The sequence below is a fragment of the Oncorhynchus keta genome, unplaced genomic scaffold, assembly GCF_023373465.1.
Source record: "Oncorhynchus keta strain PuntledgeMale-10-30-2019 unplaced genomic scaffold, Oket_V2 Un_contig_363_pilon_pilon, whole genome shotgun sequence".
NCBI classification, from domain to species: domain Eukaryota; kingdom Metazoa; phylum Chordata; class Actinopteri; order Salmoniformes; family Salmonidae; genus Oncorhynchus; species Oncorhynchus keta.
In genome coordinates, this window is record NW_026287348.1 from 51,692 (window position 1) to 79,211 (window position 27,520).

Below are 27,520 nucleotides of genomic sequence, written 5' to 3' on the forward strand. Positions count from 1 at the left end.
GAAGTCTAATCTGTTCTGAACACGTCACATCTGTCTTCCTGAGCAGGAGAGATGTCCTACACATGTCACTGGTGGGTCAGGGGTCATTTAAGGATTAGGGCTCGGGCTTCCCCCCCTCTGAACAGATTTAAAGGAGCACCATTGTCGTGTCTGACCTCCGACCACTGACCGATGCCATACTGATGTCTTCTTCTCTTTCACTCTCCCCAAGTCCTTTTGAAACGCAGCAGAATAAGCTGAAACCCTGGTCCCTGTGTCAGGACAAAGAGGCCATGGGGGGGGGTGTAAGGGGGTCAGGGAGGGGGAGGTAGATGGTCTGAGTTGTACCCCTGCTGGGCAGTGAAGTGAAGAGAGAGGGAGGTGGAGAGGGGGGGGGTATTGTTGTTCTGGTCAGGTCAGGTTGTGTGTTTTCTGAATGGCCAAGGGAAGTTGCATCAGTATGCATAAATCCAGCCGGGAGAGAGAGCAAGAGAGAGGCTTCAGTAGCAGAGTAGCAAAGGGGAGGGAGGGGGTGCTTTTGTTGAGGGAGGGAGGGAGGGAGGGAGGGGAGGAGGGAGGGAGCGAGGGGATGAGGGAGGGAGGGGAGGAGGGAGGGAGGGGGTGCCTTTGTTGAGGGAGGGAGGGGAGGAGGGAGGGGTGTAGCGGGGAACTGAGCTCGCTGCCTCTCTCACGCTTCCACTGGAGTTTAGTTTAACACTGGCTGCCCTGCACTACAGGAGAGAGAACGGGAGGGAGAGAGAGGGACAGCAAAGGGGTGAAACTGGCGTGGCTCTGGACATGCCAGTCCTACAGCAATGACTCAGCCGTCACCCACTGGACATACACTGGATTTACACTGGACTTACACTGGATTTGATCTTTGGTGCTTTCTTCTTACCTAAATGTTGTCACTGGATAAGATGCACTCCCGAGCCAAGTCCAGGAGCTGTGACAACTACCTGAGCATTAAGGTCAGAAAAGTTGGAGAATGGTCACCTAAAGTCAAATGTATTTTATTTTCTGCTGTTATTGAAGGCAGACTAAAACCTGGGAACCTAAAGTGAAGTTTAAATCCTGTTAGTAAGTTAATGTCACAATTCAGTACTGACCTGTGGGTTCTCTAAAACAGCTTGTGTTTCATGCAAATAATGGCCTTAACAGACTAATACATGGACTGCTGGAGATTTACAACAGATTTCAGACTTTTGACTTTATTCAGTTCAGTTGACTGTCACTGTGGCAAACTGTCTTTCATATCCCCACTTACTTCCCAGTAGAGGATTTATAGTCTTCAGGATAGGTGAGCTACATGTCTGTTGTCAGGCTGTCTGTCTGTCTGTGTGTCTGTAGACGCTGCTCCACACAGTCAGAAAAGTGTCCTTTACTTCACAGATATCTAAGCAGCTGACATGTTGTTGTGTGTGTGTGTGTGTGTGTGTGTGTGTGTGTGTGTGTGTGTGTGTGTGTGTGTGTGTGTGTGTGTGTGTGTGTGTGTGTGTGTGTGTGTGTGTGTGTGTGTGTGTGTGTGTGTGTGTGTGTGTGTGTGTGTGTGTGTGTGGTTACCTGACAGTAACCTGACATAGAGAGATATTATGTTATTGTAGGCTAGACTAGTCAGCGTGTTATACTACGGTGTCTGCTTGATGTCCTGATATGTAGAAGCTTATATCTTAAGTTCTTCACGCTATATTCAAGTAGAATTTTACAATTCATTGAATGTTGTTTGTTTCTGAATGTTGTTTTTGTAGCTGTATTGATGACTTGATGGGGTTGGAATTCTGTCAGGTGTGAAGTTACAGGCTGTCCATCTCTCTATTGCTCTATCTCTCTATCGCTCTATCACTATCTCTCTCTCTCTCTATCGCTCTATATCTCTCTCTTTCTCTCTCTCTCTCTCTCTCTATCGCTCTATCTCTCTATCTCTCTATCACTCTCTCTCTCTCTCTCTATCTCTCTATCACTATCTCTCTCTCTCTCTATCTCTCTATCACTATCTCTCTCTCTCTCTATCGCTCTATCTCTCTCTCTCTCTCTCTTTCTCTCTATCACTATCTCTCTCTCTCTCTCTCTCTCTCTCTCTCTCTCTCTCTCTCTCTCTCTCTCTCTCTCTCTCTCTCTCTCTTTCTCTCTTTATCTCTCTCTCTCTCTCTTTCTCTCTCTCTCTTTCTCTCTCTCTCTCTCTCTCTCTCTCTCTCTCTCTCTCTCTCTCTCTCTCTCTCTCTCTCTCTTTCTCTCTCTCTCTCTTTCTCTCTCTCTCTCTCTCTTTCGCTCTCTATCTCTCTTTCTCTCTCTCTCTATCGCTCTATCTCTCTATCACTATCTCTCTCTTTCTCTCTATCCCTCTCTCTCTATCTCTGTCTCGCTATCTCTCTCTCTCAATTTAATTCAATGTCTATTGGCATGGGAAACATATGTTAACATTGCCAAAGCAAGTAAAATAGATAATAAACATTACACTTATAGAAGTTCCAAAAGAAAAAAGACATTTCAAGTGTCATGTCTATATACAGTGTTGTAGTGATGTCATGTCTATCTATATACAGTGTTGTAGTGATGTCATGTCATGTCTATATACAGTGTTGTAGTGATGTCATGTCTATCTATATACAGTGTTGTAGTGATGTCATGTCTATCTATATACAGTGTTGTAGTGATGTCATGTCATGTCTATATACAGTGTTGTAGTGATGTCATGTCTATCTATATACAGTGTTGTAGTCATGTCATGTCTATATACAGTGTTGTAGTGATGTCATGTCTATCTATATACAGTGTTGTAGTGATGTCATGTCTATCTATATACAGTGTTGTAGTGATGTGCAAATAGTTAAAGTACAAAAGGGAAAACAAATCAACATAAATATGGGTTGTATTTACAATGGTGTTTGTTCTTCACTGGTTGCCCTTTTCTTGTGGCAACAGGTTCACAAATCTTGCTGCTGTGATGCACACTGTGGAATTTCACCCAGTAGATATGGGAGTTTATCAAAATTGGGGTTGTTTTCGAATTCTTTGTGGATCTGTGTAATCTGAGGGAAATATGTCTCTCTAATATGGTCATACATTGGGCAGGAGGTTAGGAAGTGCAGGTCAGTTTCCACCTCATTTTGTGGGCAGTGAGCACATAGCCTGTCTTCTCTTGAGAGCCATGTCTGCCTACGGCGGCCTTTCTCAATATCAAGGCTATGCTCACTAAGTCTCTACATAGTCAAAGCTTTCCTTAAGTTTTGTCAGTTACAGTGGTCAGGTATTCTGCCGCTGTGTTCTCTCTGTTTAAGGCCAAGTAGCATTCTAGTTTGCTGTTTTTTTTGTTAATTCTTTCCAATGTGTCAAGTAATTATCTTTTTGTTTTCTCATGATTTGCTTGAGTCGAATTGTGCTGCTGTCCTGGGGCTCTGTGGGGTGTGTTTGTGTTTGTGAAAAGAGCCCCAGGACCAGCTTGCTGAGGGGACTCTTCTCCAGGTTCATCTCTCTGTAGGTGATGGCTTTGTTATGGAAGGTTTGGGAATCACTTCCTTTTAGATGGTTGTAGAATTTAACGGCTCTTTTCTGGATTTTGATCATTAGCGGGTATCGGCCTAATTCTGCTCTGCATGCATTATTTGGTGTTTTACGTTGTACACAGAGGATACTTTTGCAGAATTCTGCATGTAGAGTCTCAATTTGGTGTTTGTCCCATTTTGTGAAGTCTTGGTCAGTGAGCGGACCCCAGACCTCACAACCATAAAGGGCAATGGGTTCTATAACTGATTCAAGTATTTTTTTGCCAGATTCTAATTGGTATGTTGAAATTTATGTTCCTTTTGATGGCATAGAAGGCCTTTCTTGCCGTGTCAGCTCGTTCACAGCTTTGTGGAATTTACGTTTGGCACTAATGTTTAGGCCGAGGTATGTATAGTTTTTTGTGTGCTCTAGGGCAACAGTGTCTATATGGAATTTGTATTTGTGGTCCTGTTGACTGGACCTTTTTTGGAACACCATTATTTTTGTCTTACTGAGATTTACTGTCGGGGCCCAGGTCTGACAGAATCTGTACAGAAGATCTAGGTGCTGCTGTAGGCTCTCATTGGTTGGGGACAGAAGCACCAGATCATCAGCAAACAGTAGACATTTGACTTCAGATTCTAGTAGGGTGAGGCCGGGTGCTGCAGAGTGATCTAGTGCCCTCGCCAATTCGTTGATATACAGTTGAAGTCGGACGTTTACATACACTTAGGTTGGAGTCATTAAAACTAGTTTTTCAACCAGTCCACAAATTTCTTGTTAACAAACGAAAGTTTTGGCAAGTTGGTTAAGAAATCTACTTTGTAAATGACACAAGTAATTTTTCCAACAACTGTTTACAGACAGATTATTTTACTTATAATTCACTGTATCCCAGTTCCAGTGGGTCAGAAGTTTACTGTGCCTTTAAACAGCTTGGAAAATTCCAGAAAATTATGTCGTGTTTTTGGAAGCTTTTGTAGATCTCCACAAGTCTGGTTCATCCTTGGGAGCAATTTCCAAATGCCTGAAGGTACCACGTTCACCTGTACAAACAATAGTACGCAAGTATAAACACCATGGGACCACGCAGCCATCATACCGCTCAGGAAGGAGACACGTTCTGTCTCCTAAAAATTAATGTACTTTGGTGCAAAAAGTGCATATCAATCCCAGAACAACAGCAAAGGAACTTGTGAAGATGCTGGAGGAAACAGGTACAAAAGTATCTATATCCACAGTAAAACAAGTCTTATATCGACATAACCTGAAAGGCCGCTCAGCAAGGAAGAAGCCACTGCTCCAAAACCGCCATAAAAAATCCAGACTACGGTTTGCAACTGCACATGGGGACAAAGATTGTACTTTTTGGAGGAATGTCCTCTGGTCTGATGAAACAAAATTAGAACTGTTTGGCCATAGTGACCATAGTTATGTTTGGAGTAAAAATGTAATGGACTGTAGCTCCTGCCACATGAGGCGGACATCAGAGCCTGTTTAATATGACTCCACCTTCTTCCTACAGTATATTGTCCTATTTGCTAGTTTGTGTGTGTGTGTGTGTGTGTGTGTGTGTGTGTGTGTGTGTGTGTGTGTGTGTGTGCGTGCGTGCGTGCGTGCGTGCGTGCGTGCGTGCGTGCGTGCGTGCGTGTGCGTGCGTGCGTGCGTGCGTGCGTGCGTGCGTGCGTTTCATTGTCCATTAGTAGACTAAACTCTCTGAAGATCTCACACACGGCTTGGCCAAAGCACAATGTCACCACCACCACCATCCCCTTCAGTTAGTGCTCTCATCCCATTCCCTGGGTACATCCCAAATTACACACTATTCCCTATATAGTACACTACTTTGGACAAGAGCGCTATGGGCCCCACGACCACCATCACCACCACCTCCACCCTATCCTTCATCACCACTATTCTGTCCTTCACCACCACCACCACCACCACCAAAATCACCTACACCTCCACCATCATCACCACCAATTCTACCTCCATCATCACCATCACCTCCACCACCACCAACTCTACCTCCATCACCACCATCACCATAATCGATAGGATCATGTTAAGGTATCACTCCACATCTCCCAGGCTCCTTTGTGGTCCTCCTGACACTTGGTTTTATTTATTTTTTATTTCACCTTTATTTAACCAGGTAGGCAAGTTGAGAACAAGTTCTCATTTACAATTGCGACCTGGCCAAGATAAAGCAAAGCAGTTCGACAGATACAACGACACAGAGTTACACATGGAGTAAAACAAACATACAGTCAATAATACAGTATAAACAAGTCTATATACAATGTGAGCAAATGAGGTGAGAAGGGAGGTAAAGGCAAAAAAGGCCATGGTGGCAAAGTAAATACAATATAGCAAGTAAAACACTGGAATGGTTAGTTTTGTAATGGAAGAATGTGCAAAGTAGAAATAAAAATAATGGGGTGCAAAGGAGCAAAATAAATAAATAAATTAAATACAGTTGGGAAAGAGGCAGTTGTTTGGGCTAAATTATAGGTGGTCTATGTACAGGTGCAGTAATCTGTGAGCTGCTCTGACAGTTGGTGCTTAAAGCTAGTGAGGGAGATAAGTGTTTCCAGTTTCAGAGATTTTTGTAGTTCGTTCCAGTCATTGGCAGCAGAGAACTGGAAGGAGAGGTGGCCAAAGAAAGAATTGGTTTTGGGGGTGACCAGAGAGATATACCTGCTGAGAGCGTGCTACAGGACGGTGCTGCTATGGTGACCAGCGAGCTGAGATAAGGGGGACTTTACCAAGCAGGGTCTTGTAGATGACATGGAGCCAGTGGGTTTGGCGACGAGTATGAAGCGAGAGCCAGCCAACGAGAGCGTACAGGTCGCAATGGTGGGTAGTATATGGGGCTTTGGTGGCAAAACGGATTGCACTGTGATAGACTGCATCCAATTTGTTGAGTAGGGTATTAGAGGCTATTTTGTAAATGACATCGCCAAAGTCGAGGATTGGTAGGATGGTCAGTTTTACAAGGGTATGTTTGGCAGCATGAGTGAAGGATGCTTTGTTGTGAAATAGGAAGCCAATTCTAGATTTAACTTTGGATTGGATGAATACGGCTGCACAGTAATGTTTCTTATCGATGGCGGTTAAGATATCGTTTAGGACCTTGAGCGTGGCTGAGGTGCACCCATGACCAGCTCTGAAACCAGATTGCATAGCAGAGAAGGTATGGTGAGATTCGAAATGGTCGGTAATCTGTTTGTTGACTTGGCTTTCGAAGACCTTAGAAAGACCTTAGAAAGGCATGGTAGGATAGATATAGGTCTGTAGCAGTTTGGGTCAAGAGTGTCCCCCCCTTTGAAGAGTGTGATGACCGCAGCTGCTTTCCAATCTTTGGGAATCTCAGACGACACGAAAGAGAGGTTGAACAGGCTAGTAATAGGGGTGGCAACAATTTCGACAGATCATTTTAGAAAGAAAGGGTCCAGATTGTCTAGCCCGGCTGATTTGTAGGGGTCCAGATTTTGCAGCTCTTTCACAACATCAGCTGAACGGATTTGGGAGAAGGAGAAATGGGGAAGGCTTGGGCGAGTTGCTGTTGGGGGTGCAGTGCTGTTGACCGGAGTAGGAGTAGCCAGGTGGAAAGCATGGCCAGCCGTAGAAAAATGCTTATTGAAATTCTCAATTAAGGTGGATTTATCAGTGGTGACAGTGTTTCCTATCTTCAGTGCAGTGGGCAGCTGGGAGGAGGTGTTCTTATTCTCCATGGACTTTACAGTGTCCCAGAACTTTTTGAGTTAGTGTTGCAGGAAGTAAATTTCTGCTTGAAAAAGCTAGCCTTGGCTTTTCTAACTGCCTGTGTATAATGGTTTCTAGCTTCCCTGAACAGCTGCATATCACGGGGGCTGTTCGATGCTAATGCAGAACGCCATAGGATGTTTTTGTGTTGGTTAAGGGCAGTCAGATCTGGGGAGAACCAAGGGCTATATCTATTCCTGGTTCTACATTTCTTGAATGGGGCATGTTTATTTAAGATGGTTAGGAAGGCATTTAAAAAAAATATCCAGGCATCCTCTATCCTCAATATCCTTCTAGGATACCCCGGCCAGGTCGATTAGAAAGGCCTGCTCGCTGAAGTGTTTCAGGGAGCGTTTTACAGTGATGAGTGGAGGTCGTTTGACCGCTGACCCATTACGGATGCAGGCAATGAGGCAGTGATCGGTGAGATCTTGGTTGAAGACAGCAGAGGTGTATTTAGAGGGGAAGTTGGTTAGGATGATATCTATGAGGGTGCCAGTGTTTAAGGCTTTGGGGAGGTACCTGGTAGGTTCATTGATAATTTGTGTGAGATTGAGGGCATCAAGTTTAGATTGTAGGATGGCTGGGGTGTTAAGCATTGTTCCAGTTTAGGTCGCCTAGCAGCACGAGCTCTGAAGATAGATGGGGGGCAATCAGTTCATATATGGTGTCCAGAGCACAGCTGGGGGCAGAGGGTGGTCTATAGCAGGCGGCAACAGTGAGAGACTTGTTTTTAGAGAGGTGGATCTTTAAAAGTAGAAGTTCAAATTGTTTGGGTACAGACCTGGATAGTAGGACAGAACTCTGCAGGCTATCTTTGCAGTAGATTGCAACACCGCCCCCTTTGGCAGTTCTATCTTGTCTGAAAATGTTGTAGTTTGGAATTAAAATTTCTGAATTTTTGGTGGTCTTCCTAAGCCAGGATTCAGACACAGCTAGAACATCCGGGTTGGCAGAGTGTGCTAAAGCAGTGAATAGAACAAACTTAGGGAGGAGGCTTCTAATGTTAACATGCATGAAACCAAGGCTATTACGGTTACAGAAGTCGTCAAAAGAGAGCGCCTGGGGAATAGGAGTGGAGCTTGGCACTGCAGGGCCTGGATTCACCTCTACATCGCCAGAAGAACAGAGGAGGAGTAGAATAAGGATGCGGCTAAAAGCAATAAGAATTGGTCGTCTAGAACGTCTGGAACAGAGAGCAAAAGGAGGTTTCTGGGGGCGATAAAATAGCATCAAGGTATAATGTACAGACAAAGGTATGGTAGGATGTGAATACAGTGGAGGTAAACCTAGGTATTGAGTGATGAAGAGAGAGATATTGTCTCTAGAAACATCATTGAAACCAGGAGATGTCATTGCATGTGTGGGTGGTGGAACTAATAGGTTGGATAAGGTATAGTGAGCAGGACTAGAGGCTCTACAGTGAAATAAGCCAATAAACACTAACCAGAACAGCAATGGACAAGACATATTGACATTGACAATTTAGACAGCTAGCCAGGCCATCGGTAGCAAGCTAGCAAAGGATGGAGGTCTGTTGTTCGCCACCTCTTGCATTCCGTCAGTAGATTAGTGGGGTTCTGTGTGGTAGAGGGTATTAATCCTAATCACACAACAACAAAAATAAAAACAATAGATATAGTTATAGAGGCCCAAAAAGAAAACATAATAATAATAAAAATAAATAAATTGTCCGATTGTCTATTCAGATAGCAGCCGGTAAGACAGCTAACGGTTAGCAGGCCGCGACGGAGGAGCCAGCCGGATCTCCTTCGGGTAGATAACGTCGGCAGTCCAGTTGTGAAGGCCCGGTGGGGCTCCGCGTAGGCAGTAAAACGGGTCCGGATAGGTGACTGCAGCCCAGGAGTGATTGATGGAACTCAGGAGTGATTGACGGAGCTGGCTAGCTCCGGAATAATTTATGTTTGCTCCGGAATCGAAGAAAGCCGATAGTCACACGGATAGCAGCTAGCTTGCTGTGAGATCCAGGTATGAATGTCCAGAGAGCAGTTGAAATCCAGGGACATGGAGAGAAAAATTGGTCCGGTATGTTCCGTTCCGAGCCGCGCTGCGCCGTACAAAACTGGCGATAGATTTTCGAGCTAAAGGATAGCTGATGACCACAAACCGTGGTTAGCTGAATACTAACGATTTGCCAGTAAAGAAGCTAACTAGCTTCTGAACTAGCTTCTGATTAGCTTCTGGATTAGCTTCCGGGCTAGCTTCCGGCTAGCTCCTGGCTAGCTTCTGGCTAGTTTCTGGCTAGCTTCTTGGAGTTTCTGGCTAGCTTCTTGGAGGATTACAGATTTGAGGTAAATAATACTTTTTTATAAATATAAATTGGTTAGGCGGGTTGCAGGAGAGTGTTTTGAAGATGAGTTGATGGAAAATAAAAATAAAATGTATGTGAAAAAAGTTGTATATATATATATATATATACAGGACACGACAAGACGAGGACAAAAGACGTCTGAACTGCTATGCCATCTTGGACTCTAGGGCAGGTCTGTTAGCATTGCCACTAGTAGCATTTCTACCTCTAATATCTCTACCATTACCACTAGTAGCATTTCTACCTCTAATATCTCTACTATTAGCATTACCACGAGTAGCATTTCTACTTCTAATATCTCTACTATTAGCATTACCACTAGTAGTATTTCTACCTGTAATATCTCTATTTCTACCATTACCACTAGTATAATTTCTACCTCTAATATCTACTACTACCATTACCACTAGTAGCATTTCTGCCTCTAATATCTCTACCATTACCAATAGTAGCATTTCTGCCTCTAATATCTCTACCATTACCACTAGTAGCATTTCTACCTCTAATATCTCTACCATTACCACTAGTAGCATTTCCACCTCTAATATCTCTACCATTACCACTCGTAGCATTTCTACCTCTAATATATCTACCATTACCACTAGTAGCTTTCTACCTCTAATATTTCTACCATTACCACGAGTAGCATTTCTACCTCTAATATCTCTACTAATACTATTACCACTAGTAGCATTTCTACCTCTAATATCTCTACCATTACCACTAGTAGCATTTCTACCTCTAATATCTCTACCACTACCATTACCATTAGTAGCATTTCTACCTCTAATATCTCTACCATTACCACTAGTAGCATTTCTACCTCTAATATCTCTACCATTACCACTAGTAGCAGTTAGTAGAGTTCTACCACTACACACACTACCACTACCACACACTACACACACACTACACACACACACACACACACACACACACACACACACACACACACACACACACACACATACACACACTCTCTCTCTCGCCCTCTCTCTCTCACTCTCTCTCTCTCTTTCTCTCTCTCTCTCTCTCTCTCTCTCTCTCTCTCTCTCTCTCTCTCTCTCTCTCTCTCTCTCTCTCTTTCTCTCTCTCTCTCTCTCTTTCTCTCTCTCTCTCTCTTGCCCTCTCTCTCTCTCTCTCTCTCTCTCTCTTTCTCTCTCTCTCTTTCTCTCTCTCTCTCTCTCTCTCTCTCTCTCCCTCTCTCTCTCTCTTGCCCTCTCTCTCTCACTCTCTCTCTCTCTCTGTTTCTCTCTGTTTCTCTCTCTCTCTTTCTCTCTCTCTCTCTCTCTCTCTCTCTCTCTCTCTCTCTCTCTCTCTCTCTCTCTCTCTCTCTCTCAACCTCTCTGTTTCTCAATTCAATGTCAAATCAATTTAAGGGCTTCATTGGCATGGGAAACATATGTTTACATTGTCAAAACAAGTGAAATAGAAATCTCTCTCTCTCTCTCTGGGCTGTTTTTAAAAGCATGGAGTAATGGCTGGTTTCCTCCCATTGTTGCCTTCCCTCTAGTAAACGCCATGTTCATTCTTCCCTCCCTGCTCCACTAGTGACTATGGGCTGTGTCCCATATGGCACCCTGTTCCCTATATAGTGCACTACTGTTGACCAGGGTCCATAATCCCCACAGGCCCTGGTCAAAAGTAGTGCACTATATAGGCAATAGGGTGCCAATTTGGATGAGACCATAGCCTGCTCAGAGAGAGACGTTTTGGTTCCCCTCAGAACCAGACTGGGCCTGCTAATGGAGGTGGGATGGGGCATCCAGACCTTAGCAGTTAGAGAGGGGAACAACAGAACAATGAAGGTCTTGTAGGAGAGCTGTCTACCAACAACACACTCTGTTACAGTCACTCTCTGAGATGATGGTGGGGCTGAAATACCAAACAAATCATTTCAACAATGTGACAGATCTCAATTCTGGACTGTCATACGAGGGGGGTTGGAATCTTGGGGGCGGTGAAATTGCTCTGAGAATGTTGACTGACTCAAACCAGTTGTTGTGATCTGATAGACAGTTATATATATCAGTTTGATAGCCATCTGTAACCGTAAATAAACTGTCTGCATAGTGAACTCTGACTGCCTTTCTACACTCCCCTCTGGGTTTACAGTGTTGGGCCATTTCCATTTGGGACATGGCCCAACACTGTAAACCTATTCCCTATATACTGTAGTGCACTACTTGTGACCAGAGCCCTATGTAAGCCCTGGTCAAAAGTAGTGCACTAAATAGGGGATAGGGTGCCCTTTGGGAGGCACCCCTGTTGTTTCTGTGCCGGACTTTCCCTGGCAGTGATTTCTATCTGTGTGGCTGTCAGTGGAAGAGCCTGGAGGGTTCCACTGTTCCATTCCACTGTTGTGTTCTATTGTGGAAGAGCCTGGAGTGTTCCACTGTTCCATTCCACTGTTGTGTTCTATTGTGGAAGAGCCTGGAGTGTTCCACTGTTCCATTCCACTGTTGTGTTCTATTGTGGAAGAGCCTGGAGTGTTCCACTGTTCCATTCCACTGTTGTGTTCTATTGTGGAAGAGCCTGGAGTGTTCCACTGTTCCATTCCACTGTTGTGTTCTATTGTGGAAGAGCCTGGAGTGTCCCACTGTTCCATTCCACTGTTGTGTTCTATTGTGGAAGAGCCTGGAGTGTTCCACTGTTCCATTCCACTGTTGTGTTCTATTGTGGAAGAGCCTGGAGTGTTCCACTGGTCCATTCCACTGTTGTGTTCTATTGTGGAAGAGCCTGGAGTGTTCCACTGTTCCATTCCACTGTTGTGTTCTATTGTGGAAGGGACGGAGCGTTCCAACCAACAGGCAGCAGGGAGAGAGACATGTTTGGCCTTGGTGATGTCACAGTGGCCCCGTGGCTGACTGGCCACAGGTCAGAGGTCAGAGGCTGAATGGTGAACAACATGTCTACCAGTCCTGTCATGAGGGTTATCCTCTATGTGTCCCAAATGGAATCATATTCTCTATATAGTGCACTACATTTGACCAGGGCCCATAGGGCACTATATAGGGACTAGGGTGCCATTTGAGACACTGACTATGTCTGCTAGAGCAGGTCATCCTCATTGAGACAAACACCAATCCTCTAGTACCAGAGAGGTCTTTCCTCTGGTCATGTCTTTATACACCCTTTCCTCTGGTCATGTCTTTATACACCCTTTCCTCTGGTCATGTCTTTATACACCCTTTCCTATGGTCATGTCTTTATACACCCTTTCCTCTGGTCATGTCTTTATACACCCTTTCCTCTGGTCATGTCTTTATACACCCTTTCCTCTGGTCATGTCTTTATACACCCTTTCCTCTGGTCATGTCTTTATACACCCTTTCCTCTGGTCATGTCTTTATACACCCTTTCCTCTGGTCATGTCTTTATACACCCTTTCCTCTGGTCATGTCTTTATACACCCTTTCCTCTGGTCATGTGTCTTTATACACCCTTTCCTCTGGTCATGTCTTTATACACCCTTTCCTCTGGTCATGTCTTTATACACCCTTTCCTCTGGTCATGTGTCTTTATACACCCTTTCCTCTGGTCATGTCTTTATACACCCTTTCCTCTGGTCATGTGTCTTTATACACCCTTTCCTCTGGTCATGTCTTTATACACCCTTTCCTCTGGTCATGTCTTTATACACCCTTTCCTCTGGTCATGTCTTTATACACCCTTTCCTCTGGTCATGTGTCTTTATACACCCTTTTCTCTGGTCATGTCTTTTATACATCCTTTCCTCTGGTCATGTGTCTTTATACACCCTTTCCTCTGGTCACATGTCTTTATACACCCTTTCCTCTGGTCATGTCTTTATACACCCTTTCCTCTGGTCATGTCTTTATACACCCTTTCCTCTGGTCATGTCTTTTATACACCCTTTCCTCTGGTCATGTCTTTATACACCCTTTCCTCTGGTCACATGTCTTTATACACCCTTTCCTCTGGTCATGTGTCTTTATACACCCTTTCCTCTGGTCATGTGTCTTTATACACCCTTTCCTCTGGTCATGTGTCTTTATACACCCTTTCCTCTGGTCATGTGTCTTTATACACCCTTTCCTCTGGTCATGTCTTTATACACCCTTTCCTCTGGTCATGTCTTTATACACCCTTTCCTCTGGTCATGTCTTTATACACCCTTTCCTCTGGTCATGTGTCTTTATACACCCTTTCCTCTGGTCATGTGTCTTTATACACCCTTTCCTCTGGTCATGTGTCTTTATACACCCTTTCCTCTGGTCATGTGTCTTTATACACCCTTTCCTCTGGTCATGTGTCTTTATACACCCTTTCCTCTGGTCATGTGTCTTTATACACCCTTTCCTCTGGTCATGTCTTTATACACCCTTTCCTCTGGTCATGTCTTTATACACCCTTTCCTCTGGTCATGTCTTTATACACCCTTTCCTCTGGTCATGTGTCTTTATACACCCTTTCCTCTGGTCATGTGTCTTTATACACCCTTTCCTCTGGTCATGTCTTTATACACCCTTTCCTCTGGTCATGTGTCTTTATACACCCTTTCCTCTGGTCATGTGTCTTTATACACCCTTTCCTCTGGTCACGTGGCTGACTTTAGTCAACACTACTGAGCTGTTCCAGGTCCCTGGTGTTACAGGGTCAGGTGTAGTTAGCAGCAACATTATTGTTGCTAGTGGGTTAGGTTACATTATACCATTACATCCCCTGGCTCCTCATTAGGGAAAAGCCACTGCTCTACAGACACAATGCTGAGCGGGATGACCAGGGTAGAGGGCTGGGGTAGAGAGAGACTGGACTTTCCAGGCCGGGGGTTTGTGTCCACTCTCCTCTGTCCATGACGTCACCCGTCCAGATGTTTCCCCTGTCTCTAATGGAAAGGCCATCACGCAGGATGTGTCCTGCGACCTACTGCCTTCCTGGAGAGTTAGAGGGTGGCTGGGTGGGTGTGTGTGTGTATGTCACAGCTCTGAGGTCCCACAACCCAAGCAGAAACACGACAGGGACACTCTCTCTGTTATGCTGTTTTAAGGGTTATTCCACAAAATGAATGCCTTTTGTGTCCCTTTGTTATTTAAAGTAGATACTGTGCACAAATATTGCATTTTTAAAAGCCTGTTATATTAAATGAAGTTTCCTTTATTATACTGTAGACCACATGGACAATTCTATAAACCAGATGTTTCTATATACTGTAAATAAAGACCTGTAGAAGTGTTCCCTCTGTGACTTGACCACATGGACAATTCTATAAACCAGATGTTTCTATATACTGTAAATAAAGACCTGTAGAAGTGTTCCCTCTATGACTTGACCACATGGACAATTCTATAAACCAGATGTTTCTATGTAAATAAAGACCTGTAGAAGCGTTCCCTCTGTGACTTGACCACATGGACAATTCTATAAACCAGATGTTTCTATGTAAATAAAGACCTGTAGAAGCGTTCCCTCTGTGACTTGACCACATGGACAATTCTATAAACCAGATGTTTCTATATACTGTAAATAAAGACCTGTAGAAGTGGTCCCTCTGTGACTTGACCACATGGACAATTCTATAAACCAGATGTTTCTATATACTGTAAATAAAGACCTGTAGAAGTGTTCCCTCTGTGACTTGACCACATGGACAATTCTATAAACCAGATGTTTCTATATACTGTAAATAAAGACCTGTAGAAGTGTTCCCTCTATGACTTGACCACATGGACAATTCTATAAACCAGATGTTTCTATGTAAATAAAGACCTGTAGAAGCGTTCCCTCTGTGACTTCCACTACAGCCCCATCGATGTGAATGGGGGCCTGTTCGGCTCTCCTTATCCTGTAGTCCACGACCCTCTCCACTACAGCCCCATCGATGTTAAAGGGGGCCTGTTCGGCTCTCCTTTTGCTGTAGTCCACGATCAGCTCCTTTGTCTTGCTCACATTGAGGGAGCAGTTGTTGTCCTGGCACCACACTGCCAGGGGTCTGACCTCCTCCCTATAGGCTGTCTCGTTGTTGTCGGTGATCAGGCCTACCACTGTTGTGTTGTCAGCAAACTTAATGATGGTGTTGGAGTCGTGCTTAGCCACACAGTCGTAGGAGGTGTTTTGTCCTAAGGTCCTTAGCTTAGTGATGAGCTTTGAGGGCACTATGGTGTTGAACGCTGAGCTGTAGTCAATGAACAGCATTCTCACATAGGTGTTCCTTTTGTCCAGGTGGGAAAGTGTGGAGTGCGATTGAGATTGAGTCATCTGTGGATCTGTTGGGGCGGTATGTGAATTGGAGTGGGTCTAGGATTTCCAGCATGATGGTGTTGATGTCAGCCATGACCAGCCTTCCAAAGCACTTCATGGCTACCAAATCAAATCGAATTGGTCACATACACATGGTTAATAGATGTTAATGCAAGTGTAGCGAAATGCTTGTGGAAATGCTACCGACGTGAGTGCTACGGGGCAGTAATAATTTAGGCAGGTTACCTTCGCTTTCTTGGGTACAGGGATTATGGTGGTCTGTTTGAAACATGTAGGTGTTACAGACTGGGTCAGGGAGAGGTTGAAAATGTCAGTGAAGACTCTTGCCAGATGGTCTGCGCATGCTTTCAGTACACGTCCTGGTAATCCGTCTGGCCCCATGGCTTTGTGAATGTTGACCCATTTAAAGGTCTTGTTGACATCGGCTACGGAGAGCGTGATCACACAGTCGCCCGGAACAGCTGGTGCTCTCATGCATGCTTCAGTGTTGCTTGCCTTGAAGCGAGCATAAAAAGCATTTAGCTCATCTGGTAGGCTCGTGTTACTGGGCAGCTCGCGGCTGGGTCTCCCTTTGTATTCTGTAAATAGTTTGCAAGCCCTGCCACATCCGACGAGCATCAGAGCCGGTGTAGTAGGATTCCAGTCCGCTTTGCCTGTTTGATGGTTCGTCTGAGGGTATTGCAGGATTTATTATAAGCGTTGGGATTTTTGTGCCATGATAAGGTCAGTGACGACAATATCTCAGTGTTGTGCCAAAGTGTTTTCACTGTGGGTGTGCACTGTGGGTGTGCACACGTTATATAAGAAGTCTTTATGCTGAATGTTGGCCTCAAGCAAGGAACACTTTTCATACGTACAGTAGCTGAGATAAAACCTGCCAATGTCTGCACATGTTCATTACCAACGGCTGATCTATGAGCTTCATCATTACATCATGAAGGGGACAGGTGAACTAACTATATTTGTAAAAACTCTCTCTGTTTCTCCCTCTCTCTCTCTCGCTATATATATATATATATATATATATATATATCTTTCTTTGCCCCCTGTCTCTTTAGCCATGTGTCATCCATTTGACATTCGTGGACAATAATGTAACCATGTCTACCAGGACTGAGTTCTGGACAGTTGTATCCAGAGCCCCTGTCTGCTCTGTAACCTCTCCTCTGTCTTCCTCCTCCTCTCCTCTTTCCTCCTCTCCTCCTCCTCTCCTCCTCTCCTCCTCTCCTCTCCTCCTCTCCTCTCCCCAGGCAGGACTGTATCTAATCCACCTCTCTCCTCCTCTCCTCTCCCCAGGCAGGACTGTATCTATTCCACCCCTCTCCTCCTCTCCTCTCCCCAGGCAGGACTGTATCTAATCCACCTCTCCTACTCCTCTCCTCCTCTCCTCTCCCCAGAAAGGACTGTATCTAATCCATCTCTCTCCTCCTCTCCTCTCCCCAGGCAGGACTGTATCTAATCCACCTCTCCTACTCCTCTCCTCCTCTCCTCTCCCCAGAAAGGACTGTATCTAATCCACCTCTCCCCTCCTCTCCTCTCCCCAGAAAGGACTGTATCTAATCCACCTCTCCCCTCCTCTCTTCTCCCTAGAAAGGACTGTATCTAATCCACCTCTCTCCTCCTCTCCTCTCCCCAGAAAGGACTATATCTAACCCACCTCTCTCCTCCTCTCCTCTCCCTAGAAAGGACTGTATCTAATCCACCTCTCCCCTCCTCTCCTCTCCCTAGAAAGGACTGTATCTAATCCACCTCTCCCCTCCTCTCCTCTCCCCAGAAAGGACTGTATCTAATCCACCTCTCCCCTCCTCCCCCTCCTCTCCTCTGCCCCTACAGGACTCTGAGTCCCTGGACAGTTGTATCCAGAGCACCCTGTCTGCACTGTACCCTCCATTCAGTGCCACCGCGTCCACCGTCCTGTGGCAGCTGTTCAGCGTGGTGGAGAGACAGTACCGTGGGGACGGACTCCGATGCCTCATCGACTTCTTACTTCCTGCCAAGAGGATCCTGCAGAGCATCCAACAAGAGACTTGTGTGAGTGGAGGGGTGGTATGGTGAGAGGAGGGAGAGAGAGAGAGAGAGAGAGAGAGAGAGAGGGAGGGAGGGAGGGAGGAGAGAGGGAGAGAGGGGGAGGGGGAGAGAGAGAGTACTCCACAGAGCAACAGAGTTCAGGAAGTTTTGAAGTGAATATGAATGCTTTGGAAACGTAACACAGGCAGCTTCCCTTTCCTGTAGAACTATTGGAGCTTTGGAGTGAGATGCTCTATGTGAACCTTGATCTCTTCTGACTTTAGTCTCACTGAAGAGACATCATGGGGCTATAAGGCTGAGAAAAGACAGAGAGGAAGGAAATAAACTGAACCCAAAGATCAACTATAAAGTGGAGCAGAAAGACAAGAGACTATAAAGTCTGGCCAAAAGACTCCCATCATGGTTACTATTACTATTTTAATCAGCTCTAATCTAAACACAGATACACACCATTATAGACACCATTACAACACAGAACACTAATACACACCATTACAGACACCATTACAACACAGAACACTAATACACACCATTATAGACACCATTACAACACAGAACACTAATACACACCATTATAGACACCATTACAACACAGAACACTAATACACACCATTATAGACACCATTACAACACAGAACACTAATACACACCATTATAGACACCATTACAACACAGAAAACTAATACACACCATTATAGACACCATTACAACACAGAACACTAATACACACCATTATAGACACCATTACAACACAGAACACTAATACACACCATTATAGACACCATTACAACACAGAACACTAATACACACCATTATAGACATCATTACAACACAGACCACTAATACACACCATTATAGACACCATAACAACACAGCACACTAATACACACCATTATAGACACCATTACAACACAGAATAGGCACCACCTGATGACAGACAACAAACAAGACAGGAGAGAGAATGGAGAGAGAGAGAGATAATGTGAAAATATATATAGAGAGAGAGAGCCTTTATTGTTGTGAAACTTCTGTATGTTTTAATGGTTACTATTCATTTTTATTTTTTATTTAACTTTTGTATATTATCTACCTCACTAGCTTTGGCAATGTGTGTGTGTGTGTGTGTGTGTGTGTGTGTGTGTGTGTGTGTGTGTGTGTGTGTGTGTGTGTGTGTGTGTGTGTGTGAGTGTGAGTGTGTGTGTGAGAGAGAGAGAGAGAGAGAGAGAGAGAGAAGAAAATATATGTATATAGAGAGAGAGATAATGTGGAAAAATATATATAGAGAGAGAGATAATGTGAAAATATATATATATATCTAGAGAGAGAGATAATGTGACTATATATAGAGAGAGAGAGAGAGAGGAGAAGAGATAATGTGAAGAAAAAAATATATAGAGAGAGAGATAATGTGAAAAATATATATAGAGAGAGAGAGGTAATGTGAAAATATATATGTATAGAGAGAGAGAGAGATAATGTGAAAAAAAATATATATAGAGAGAGAGATAATGTTACAAAATATATAGATATATATATATATATAGAGAGAGAGAGAGAGAGATAATGTGAAGAAAACAAATATATATATAGAGAGAGATAATGTTACGAAAAACTAAGAGTGGTGGATGGAATCAGAGAGCAGTTATAATAAATAATTTTGCACGCCCAATTTTTCAGTTTTTGATTTGTTAAAAAAGTTTGAAATATCCAATAAATGTCGTTCCACTTCATGATTGTGTCCCACTTGTTGTTGATTCTTCACAAAAAAATACAGTTTTATATCTTTATGTTTGATGCCTGAAATGTGGCAAAAGGTCGCAAAGTTCAAGGGGGCCGAATACTTTCGCAAGGCACTGTATATATATATATAGAGAGAGATAATGTGACAATATATATATATATAATATATATATATATATATATATATATATATATATATATATATAGAGAGAGAGAGAGAGAGAGAGAGAGAGAGAGAGAGAGAAATAATGTGAATATATATATATATATATATATATATATATATATATATATAGAGGGAGAGAGAGAGAGAGAGAGAGAGAGAGAGAGAGAGAGAGAGAGGGAGAAATAATGTGAATATATATATATATATAGAGGGAGAGAGAGAGAGAGATGAGTGTGAAATACCTCTGCTGAGAGGGTGAGGGGGAACAACAGAGAGAAACAGAATGGATCATTGTTCATAGAAATCAGACAGAAAGCCATGCAGCCATTCTGCTCTGGAGCCATACAGAAACAGAGAGAAAACTCTGGAAGGAGACAGAGGTTGAGCCCCAAATCGCACCTTATGGCCTACATAATGCACTACCAGGTCAAAAGTAGTGTACTATATGGGGAATAGGATGTCATTTGGGACAGACACCCGGCCCTCCTGCTCTGAAAAGAGACCGAAACAGAGAGGAAACTGTGGTCTGCCTGAGAGCCTAGCTACCATCCCTGGGCTCAGGGGTCCAGGTTGTAATCTAATCCTGGCTCTCCCAGCAGCTTTAATTGCTGTGGGTTAGAGAGGGCTCCATGTCTCCATGACCAAAGGCCCTGAAACCTTATTCCTCTGTATTCATCTGCTGTGATTACACTGTGATGGATAGCCTCATAGCCTCATAGCCACACACCCTATTCCTCTGTATTCATCTGCTGTGATTACACTGTGATGGATAGCCTCATAGCCTCATAGCCTCATAGTTTTACCTCAAATAAAATCAAACCAAATGTATTTGTCACATACACATGGTTAGCAGATGTTCATGCGAGTGTAGCGAAACGCTTGTGATTCTAGTTCCGACAATGCAGTGATAACCAACGAGTAATCTAACCTAACAATTCCAAAACTACTACCTTATAGACACAAGTGTAAAGGGATAAAGAATATGTACATAAAGATATATGAATGAGTGATGGTACAGAACGGCATAGGCAAGATGCAGTAGATGGTATCGAGTACAGTATAGACATATGAGATGAGTATGTAAACAAAGTGGCATAGTTTAAAGTGGCTAGTGATACATGTATTACATAAAGATACAGTAGATGATATAGAGTACAGTATATACATATACATATGAGATGAGTAATGTAGGGTACGTAAACATTATATGAACATCACTATCTAAGCCTGGTTGGCCACTGAGAAAAACTCCCCGTGTGTGAGAGGCTTTGTGTCAACAGCAATATGATCAGTCGGCAGGCAACACTGGCTATTTCAATGCTTTTCCTTCACTTTTACAGCAGTTAAGCCAATGGGAAATAGACAAAAAAATGTTGTACTATTCCCTATTTAGTGCACTACTTTTGACCATAAGGCTCTGGTCAAAAGTAGTGCACTGTACGATATAGTGCAATTTGGGACACAACCCCTGAGTACTGTTTCTCTACTGTTAAGAGCTCTTTGTACGACAGTGTCATAGTTTGGAGTTTGGGTTGTGGTTGCTTAGTAACCGGGCCTGAACGGGCAGGTTTCGCTAGCCTCCAGGAGTCTGAGGAATCAGCTCATTGGAATGACGTTGAAATGAGAACGATGATTCACTCAAGTGCTATGAAAAGAGGGTGCCTCTCTTTAAAAGTGGAATGTATGTTTGAGCCTTTTACACTGCATTCAGGAAGTATTCAGACCTCTGGACGTTTTACACATTTGGTTACGTTACAGCCTTATTCTGAAATTTTTTTTTTTTTAATCCTCATCAATCGACAAGCAATACCATAATGACAAAGCCAAAAACAGGTTATGAGAATTTTTTGCTAATTTATAAAAAATAATAAACACTAAAATGTTCAAATCCTGTCGCTGCAGGATTATTTTAAGAGCTTACATCTGTGGAGTGTATGTTTATTTCACCTTTATTTAACCAGGTAGACTAGTTGAGAACAAGTTCTCATTTGCAACTGCAACCTGGCCAAGATAAAGCAAAGCAGTTCGACACATACAACAACACAGAGTTACACATGGAATATTCAAAACACAATAGAAAAAAGGAAAACAAAAAGTCTATATACAGTGAGTGCAAATGAGGTAAGCGAGTTAGGCAATAAATAGGCCATTGTGGCGAAGTAATTACAATATAGCAATTAAGCACTGGAATGGTAGAAGATGAATGTGCAAGTAGAGATACTGAGGTGCAAAGAAGCAAGATAAATAAATAAATAAATACAGTATGGGGATGAGGAAGATAGATGGGCTGTTTACAGATGCAGATGGGCTATGTACAGGTGCAGTGATCTGTGAGCTGCTCTGACAGCTGGTTCTTAAAGCTAGTGAGGGAGATGTGAGTCTCCAGCTTCAGTGATTTTTGCAGTTCGTTCCAGTCATTGGCAGCAGAGAACTGGAAGGAAAGGCGACCAAAGGAGGAATTGGCTTTGGGGGTGAACAGTGAGATACACCTGCTGGAGCGCTTGCTACGAGTGAGTGCTGCTATGGTGACCAGCGAGCTGAGATAGGGCGGGGCTCTACCTAGTATAGACTTGTAGATAACCTGTAGCCAGTGGGTTTGGCGACGAGTATGAAGCGAGGGCCAACCAATGAGAGCATACAGGTCGCAGCGGTAGGTAGTGTATGGGGCTTTGGTGACAAATGGATGGCACTGTGATAGACTGCATCCAATTTGTTGAGTAGAGTGTTGGAGGCTATTTTATAGATGACATCGCCGAAGTCGAGGATCGGTAGGATGGTCAGTTTTACGAGGGTATGTTTGGCAGCATGAGTGAAGGAGGCTTTGTTGCGATATAGGAAGCCAATTCTAGATTTAATTTTGGATTGGAGATGCTTAATGTGAGTCTGGAAGGAGAGTTTACAGTCTAACCAGACACCTAGGTATTTGTAGTTGTCCACGTATTCTAAGTCAGAGCCGTCCAGAGTAGTGATGCTGGACGGGCGGGCAGGTGAGGGTCGTGATCGATTGAAAAGCATGCATTTAGTTATACTTGCATTTAAGAGCAGTTGGAGGAGAGTTGTATGGCATTGAAGCTCGTCTGGAGGTTAGTTAGCACAGTGTCCAAAGAGGGGCCAGAAGTATACAGAATGGTGTCGTCTGCGTAGAGGTGGATCAGAGAATCACCAGCAGCAAGACGAACATCATTGATGTGTACAGAAAAGAGAGTCGGCCCGAGAATTGAACCCTGTGGCACCCCCATAGAGACTGCCAGAGGTCCGGACAACAGGCCCTCCAAAACACACTGAACTCTATCAGAGAAGTAGTTGGTAAAACAGGCGAGGCAATCATTTGAGAAACCAAGGCTGTCGAGTCTGCCAATAAGAATGTGGTGATTGACAAGAGTCGAAAGCCTTGACCAGGTCGATGAATACGGCTGCACAGTAATGTCTCTTATCGATGGCGGTTATGATATCGTTTAGGACCTTGAGCGTGGCTGAGGTGCACACATGACCAGCTCTGAAACCAGATTGCATAGCGGAGAATGTACGGTGGGATTTGAAATGGTTGGTAATCTGTTTGTTGACTTGGCTTTCGAAGACCTTAGAAAGGCAGGGTCTGTATCAGTTTGGGTCTAGTGTGTCACCCCCTTTGAAGAGGGAGATGACTGTGGCAGCTTTCCAATCTTTGGGAATCTCAGACAATATGAAAGAGAGGTTGAACAGGCTAGTAATAGGGGTTGCAACAATTTCGGCAGATAATTTTAGAAAGAGAGGGTCCAGATTGTCTAGTCCAGATTGTCTAGCCCAGCTGATTTGTAGGGGTCCAGATTTTGCAGCTCTTTCAGAACATCAGCTATCTGGATTTGGGTGAAGGAGAAATGGTGGGGGCTTGGGCGGGTTGCTTTGGAGGGTGCCGGGCAGTTGACCGGGGTAGGGGTAGCCAGGTGGAAAGTATGGCCAGCCGTAGAGAAATGCTTATTGAAATCCTCAATTATAGTGGATTTATCGGTGGTGATAGGGTGTCCTAGCCTCAGAGCAGTGGACAGCTGGGAGGAGGTTATCTTATTCTCCATGGACTTTACAGTGTCCCAGAACTTTTGGGAGTTTGTGCTACAGGATGCACATTTCTGTTTGAAAAAGCTAGCCTTAGCTTTCCTAACTGCCTGTGTACATTTGTTCCTAACTTCCCTGAAAAGTTGCATATCACGGGGGCTATTCGATGCTAATGCAGAACGCCACAGAATGTTTTTGTGCTGGTCAAGGGAAGACAGGTCTGGAGTGAACCAATGACTATATCTATTCCTAGTTCTACATTTTTTGAACGGAGCATGCTTATTTAAGATGGTAAGGAAGGCACTTTTAAAGAATTACCAGGCATCCTCTACTGACGGGATGAGGTCAATGTCATTCCAGGATACCCCGGCCAGGTCGATTAGAAAGGCCTGCTCGCAGAAGTGTTTTAGAGAGTGTTTGACAGTGATGAGGATTGGTCATTTGATTGCAGACCCATTACGGATGCAGGCAATGAGGCAGGGATTGCTGAGATCTTGATTGAAAACAGCAGAGGTATATTTGGAATGCGAGTTAGTTAGGATGAGGGTGCCCGTGTTTACAGATTTGGGGTTGTACCTGGTAGGTTCATTGATAATTTGTGTGAGATTGAGGGCATCAAGCTTAGATTGTAGGATGGCCGGGGTGTTAAGCATGTCCCAGTTTAGGTCAACGAGTAGGATGAGCTCAGAAGATAGATGGGGGCAATCAATTCACATATGCTGTTGAGGGCACAGCTGTGGGCAGAGGGTGGTCTATAGCAAGTGGCAATGGTGAGAGACTTGTTTCTGGAAAGGTGATTTTTTTAGAAGTAGAAGCTTGAATTGTTTGGGTACAGACCTGGATAGTAAGACATATCTTTGCAGTAGATTGCAACACCGCCCCCTTTGGCAGTTCTATCTTGGCGGAAAATGTTATAGTTAGGGATGGAGATTTCAGGGTTTTTGGTGGTTTTCCTAAGCCAGGATTCAGACACGGCTAAGACATCCGGGTTGGCAGAGTGTGCTAAAGCAGTGAGTAAAACAATCTTAGGGAGTAGGCTTCTAATGTTAACATGCATGAAACCAAGGCTTTTACGGTTACAGAAGTCAACAAATGAGATCACCTGAGGAGTGGAAATGGAGATAGGCACTGCAGGATCTGGATTAACCTCGACATCACCAGAGGAACAGAGGAGAAGTAGGATAAGGGTACGGCTAAAGGCTAAACGAACTTGCTGTCTGGCACGTTCCGAACAGAGAGTAAAAGGGGCAGGTTTCTGGGCACGATAGCATAGATTCAAGGCATAGTGTACAGACAAGGGTAAGGTAGGATGTGAGTACATTGGAGGTAAACCTAGGCATTGAGTAATGATGAGAGAGATATATTCTCTAGAGACGTTTAAACCAGGTGATGTCATCGCATATGTAGGAGGTGGAACAACATGGCTGGTTAAGGCATATTGAGCAGGGCTCGAGGCTCTATAGTGAAATAAGACAGTAATCACTAACCAGGACAGTAATGGATGAGGCATATTGATATTAGAGAGAGGCATGCGTAGCCAAGTGATCATGTTGGTCCAGTGAGTGGTTGGGCTGGCTGGAGGCACACTGATACAGACAGTTAGCAGTCCATCTCTCTATACCTGGTGCAGCACTGTGGTTTCACACTGCTCCAGTCTCTCTAATCTGTTGTCCATCTCTCTATACCTGGTGCAGCACTGTGGTTTCACACTGCTCCAGTCTCTCTAATCTGTTGTCCATCTCTCTATACCGGGTGCAGCCCTGTGGTTTCACACTGCTCCAGTCTCTCTAATCTATTGTCCATCTCTCTATACTTGTGCAGCCCTGTGGTTTCACACTGCTCCAGTCTCTCTATACCTGGTGCAGCACTGTGGTTTCACCCTGCTCCAGTCTCTCTAATCTGTTGTCCATTTCTCTATGCCTAGGGAAGCCCTGTGGTTTCACCCTGCTCCAGATAATCTACAGATGTAGGGTCATCATTTGATCACTCTTTTGTTGCTGATAATTTTCCTGATTTACCTAAATTTGCTGAAAAACCCACACTTACACATGATTATATTAACAGTATTGCAATTTAAATGTAACCTACTTTTGGCCAGCTAATAGCCTAACCACCGATCAAGCAACATTATGGACTAAACGTTCAAATCCTGTTGCTTCAGGATTCTTTTGCTGTGACAAATTAAGAGTTTACATCTGTAAAGTGTATGTACGTGTATATCAGAGGAGTTGGATACAGCAGAAGACACATTTCAGTCTGGTATGGGTTAATAAAGTATTGTCTTCCTCGACAGGTGCGTTTCCACGGCCGGCTGTTCTATCATGAGGGTTGGCCCTTCTGCATCAACGAGAAGGTGGTCTTACAGCTCGCCCCGCTCCATAAGGTCCGTCTGAAGCAGGGAGACTTCTACCTACAGGTGGTTCCTCTGGGCCGCAAGGCTGCCAAGCTGGTCATAAAATGTCTGTCGGCCAGTGGCCAGGCCATCGCAGAGATCCCCATCCCGGAGAGCATGTACGGCAGTGTCTTCACCGCTGACTTCCTGCAGAATGTGACGCGCGAGCGCAACCTCCATCCGCTGCAGAACTGGTTGCTCACCACCGGCACCGTCGTGTTCCGGACGCCGTGGAAGAACGTGGTGAATCCTCTGTTCGTCAGCAGCACGGCAGACACCATCATGCAGACGCGGGGCGACAGCACGGGCTTCCGTGGCCAGCTCAGCGCCTGCAGTACCAGTGGATCCACAGGGACCCTGGACTCCCACCGCAGCTCCCACGAATCACTACACTCCCAGGGGGCAGACTCTACCTTCTCAGAGCCTGCTATCCTGAGCAGGCGGGTACATGTAATGGACCCCAGCAGCACTAGTTGCAGGTCCCAACAGGATCCCAACCCGGGACTTCACCGGATGGAGAGCCACAACCACAACCACAGCCTGAGAGCAGCTCTTGACTCTCACTCCTGCAGCCCACAGACAGACAGGCTGACTGGGGAGGGTGGTGGTGGTCCGGGGGAGGGCCAGTGGGAGGGGGAGGAGGGCCATGGTGGGACCAGAGAGAGGACCAGGACCCTGTCGTTCAGCACCGACCTCAGTAACCCCAACCCTCGCCGGCCCCGCCACGCCAGGGACTCTGTGTCCTTCGAGACCCGGAGACTGTTCCGGAAGTCCTACATGGAGGCCCTGCAGAATCCCATGAACCTGGGCTCTAGCTCTGAGTCCATCCTGGAGGAGGGACCAGAGCACAGTCCTGCATGCCCAGGTCTCAGCCCACTCAGCCCCAGAGAAGATGCCTCATCTCCAACTTCGACCCCTGGTACCAGCCCCTCCACCCCCACCACCCAGAGAGAGCAGGGGCTCCGTGGGCTCAGGCTAGGGGGGACCAGGGCATGGCTGGGTGGAGACCCCGACTCCCCCCGACTCTCTCCCAGCATGCCTCTCCTGTACCTCCAGAGGGGTCTGAGGAACGCTGGGGCCCTGGAGACCCGGGCTGAGAGGCGCTCCAAGTCTCTGGAGAGGACTAACAAGGCAGCCCAGGTCAAAGGGCACCGGGCGCGCTCCTCCTCCGGGGGCTCGGCCAGCAGTGGAGTCTTCTCACCAAAGAAACTGATGAACGGATATGCCCTGCGCTTCGGACGGCTGGACCTGGAGGCTGCCTTCTCCAGCTCAGACAGGAGGAGCAGTGTTAGAGAGGAGACAGGTAGAAAAACCTGATTAGTATAACATGTGACTGATTAGAATAACAGGTGACTGATTAGAATAACATGTGACTGAT

General features: G+C 44.9%; 1 protein-coding gene across 1 annotated transcript in view; it reads left to right on the forward strand.

Annotated features, from left to right (window-relative positions):
• Positions 1-676: 676 nt before the first annotated feature.
• zgc:158766 (uncharacterized protein LOC100009641 homolog) overlaps positions 677-27,520 on the forward strand; it is an 85,535-nt gene continuing 58,691 nt past the window's right edge. Inside the window, 3 exon segments of the mRNA XM_052508472.1 lie at positions 677-950; positions 17,618-17,815; positions 26,044-27,445. Coding sequence (XP_052364432.1) covers positions 900-950; positions 17,618-17,815; positions 26,044-27,445 — 1,651 coding nt within the window. The 5' untranslated portion in view covers positions 677-899.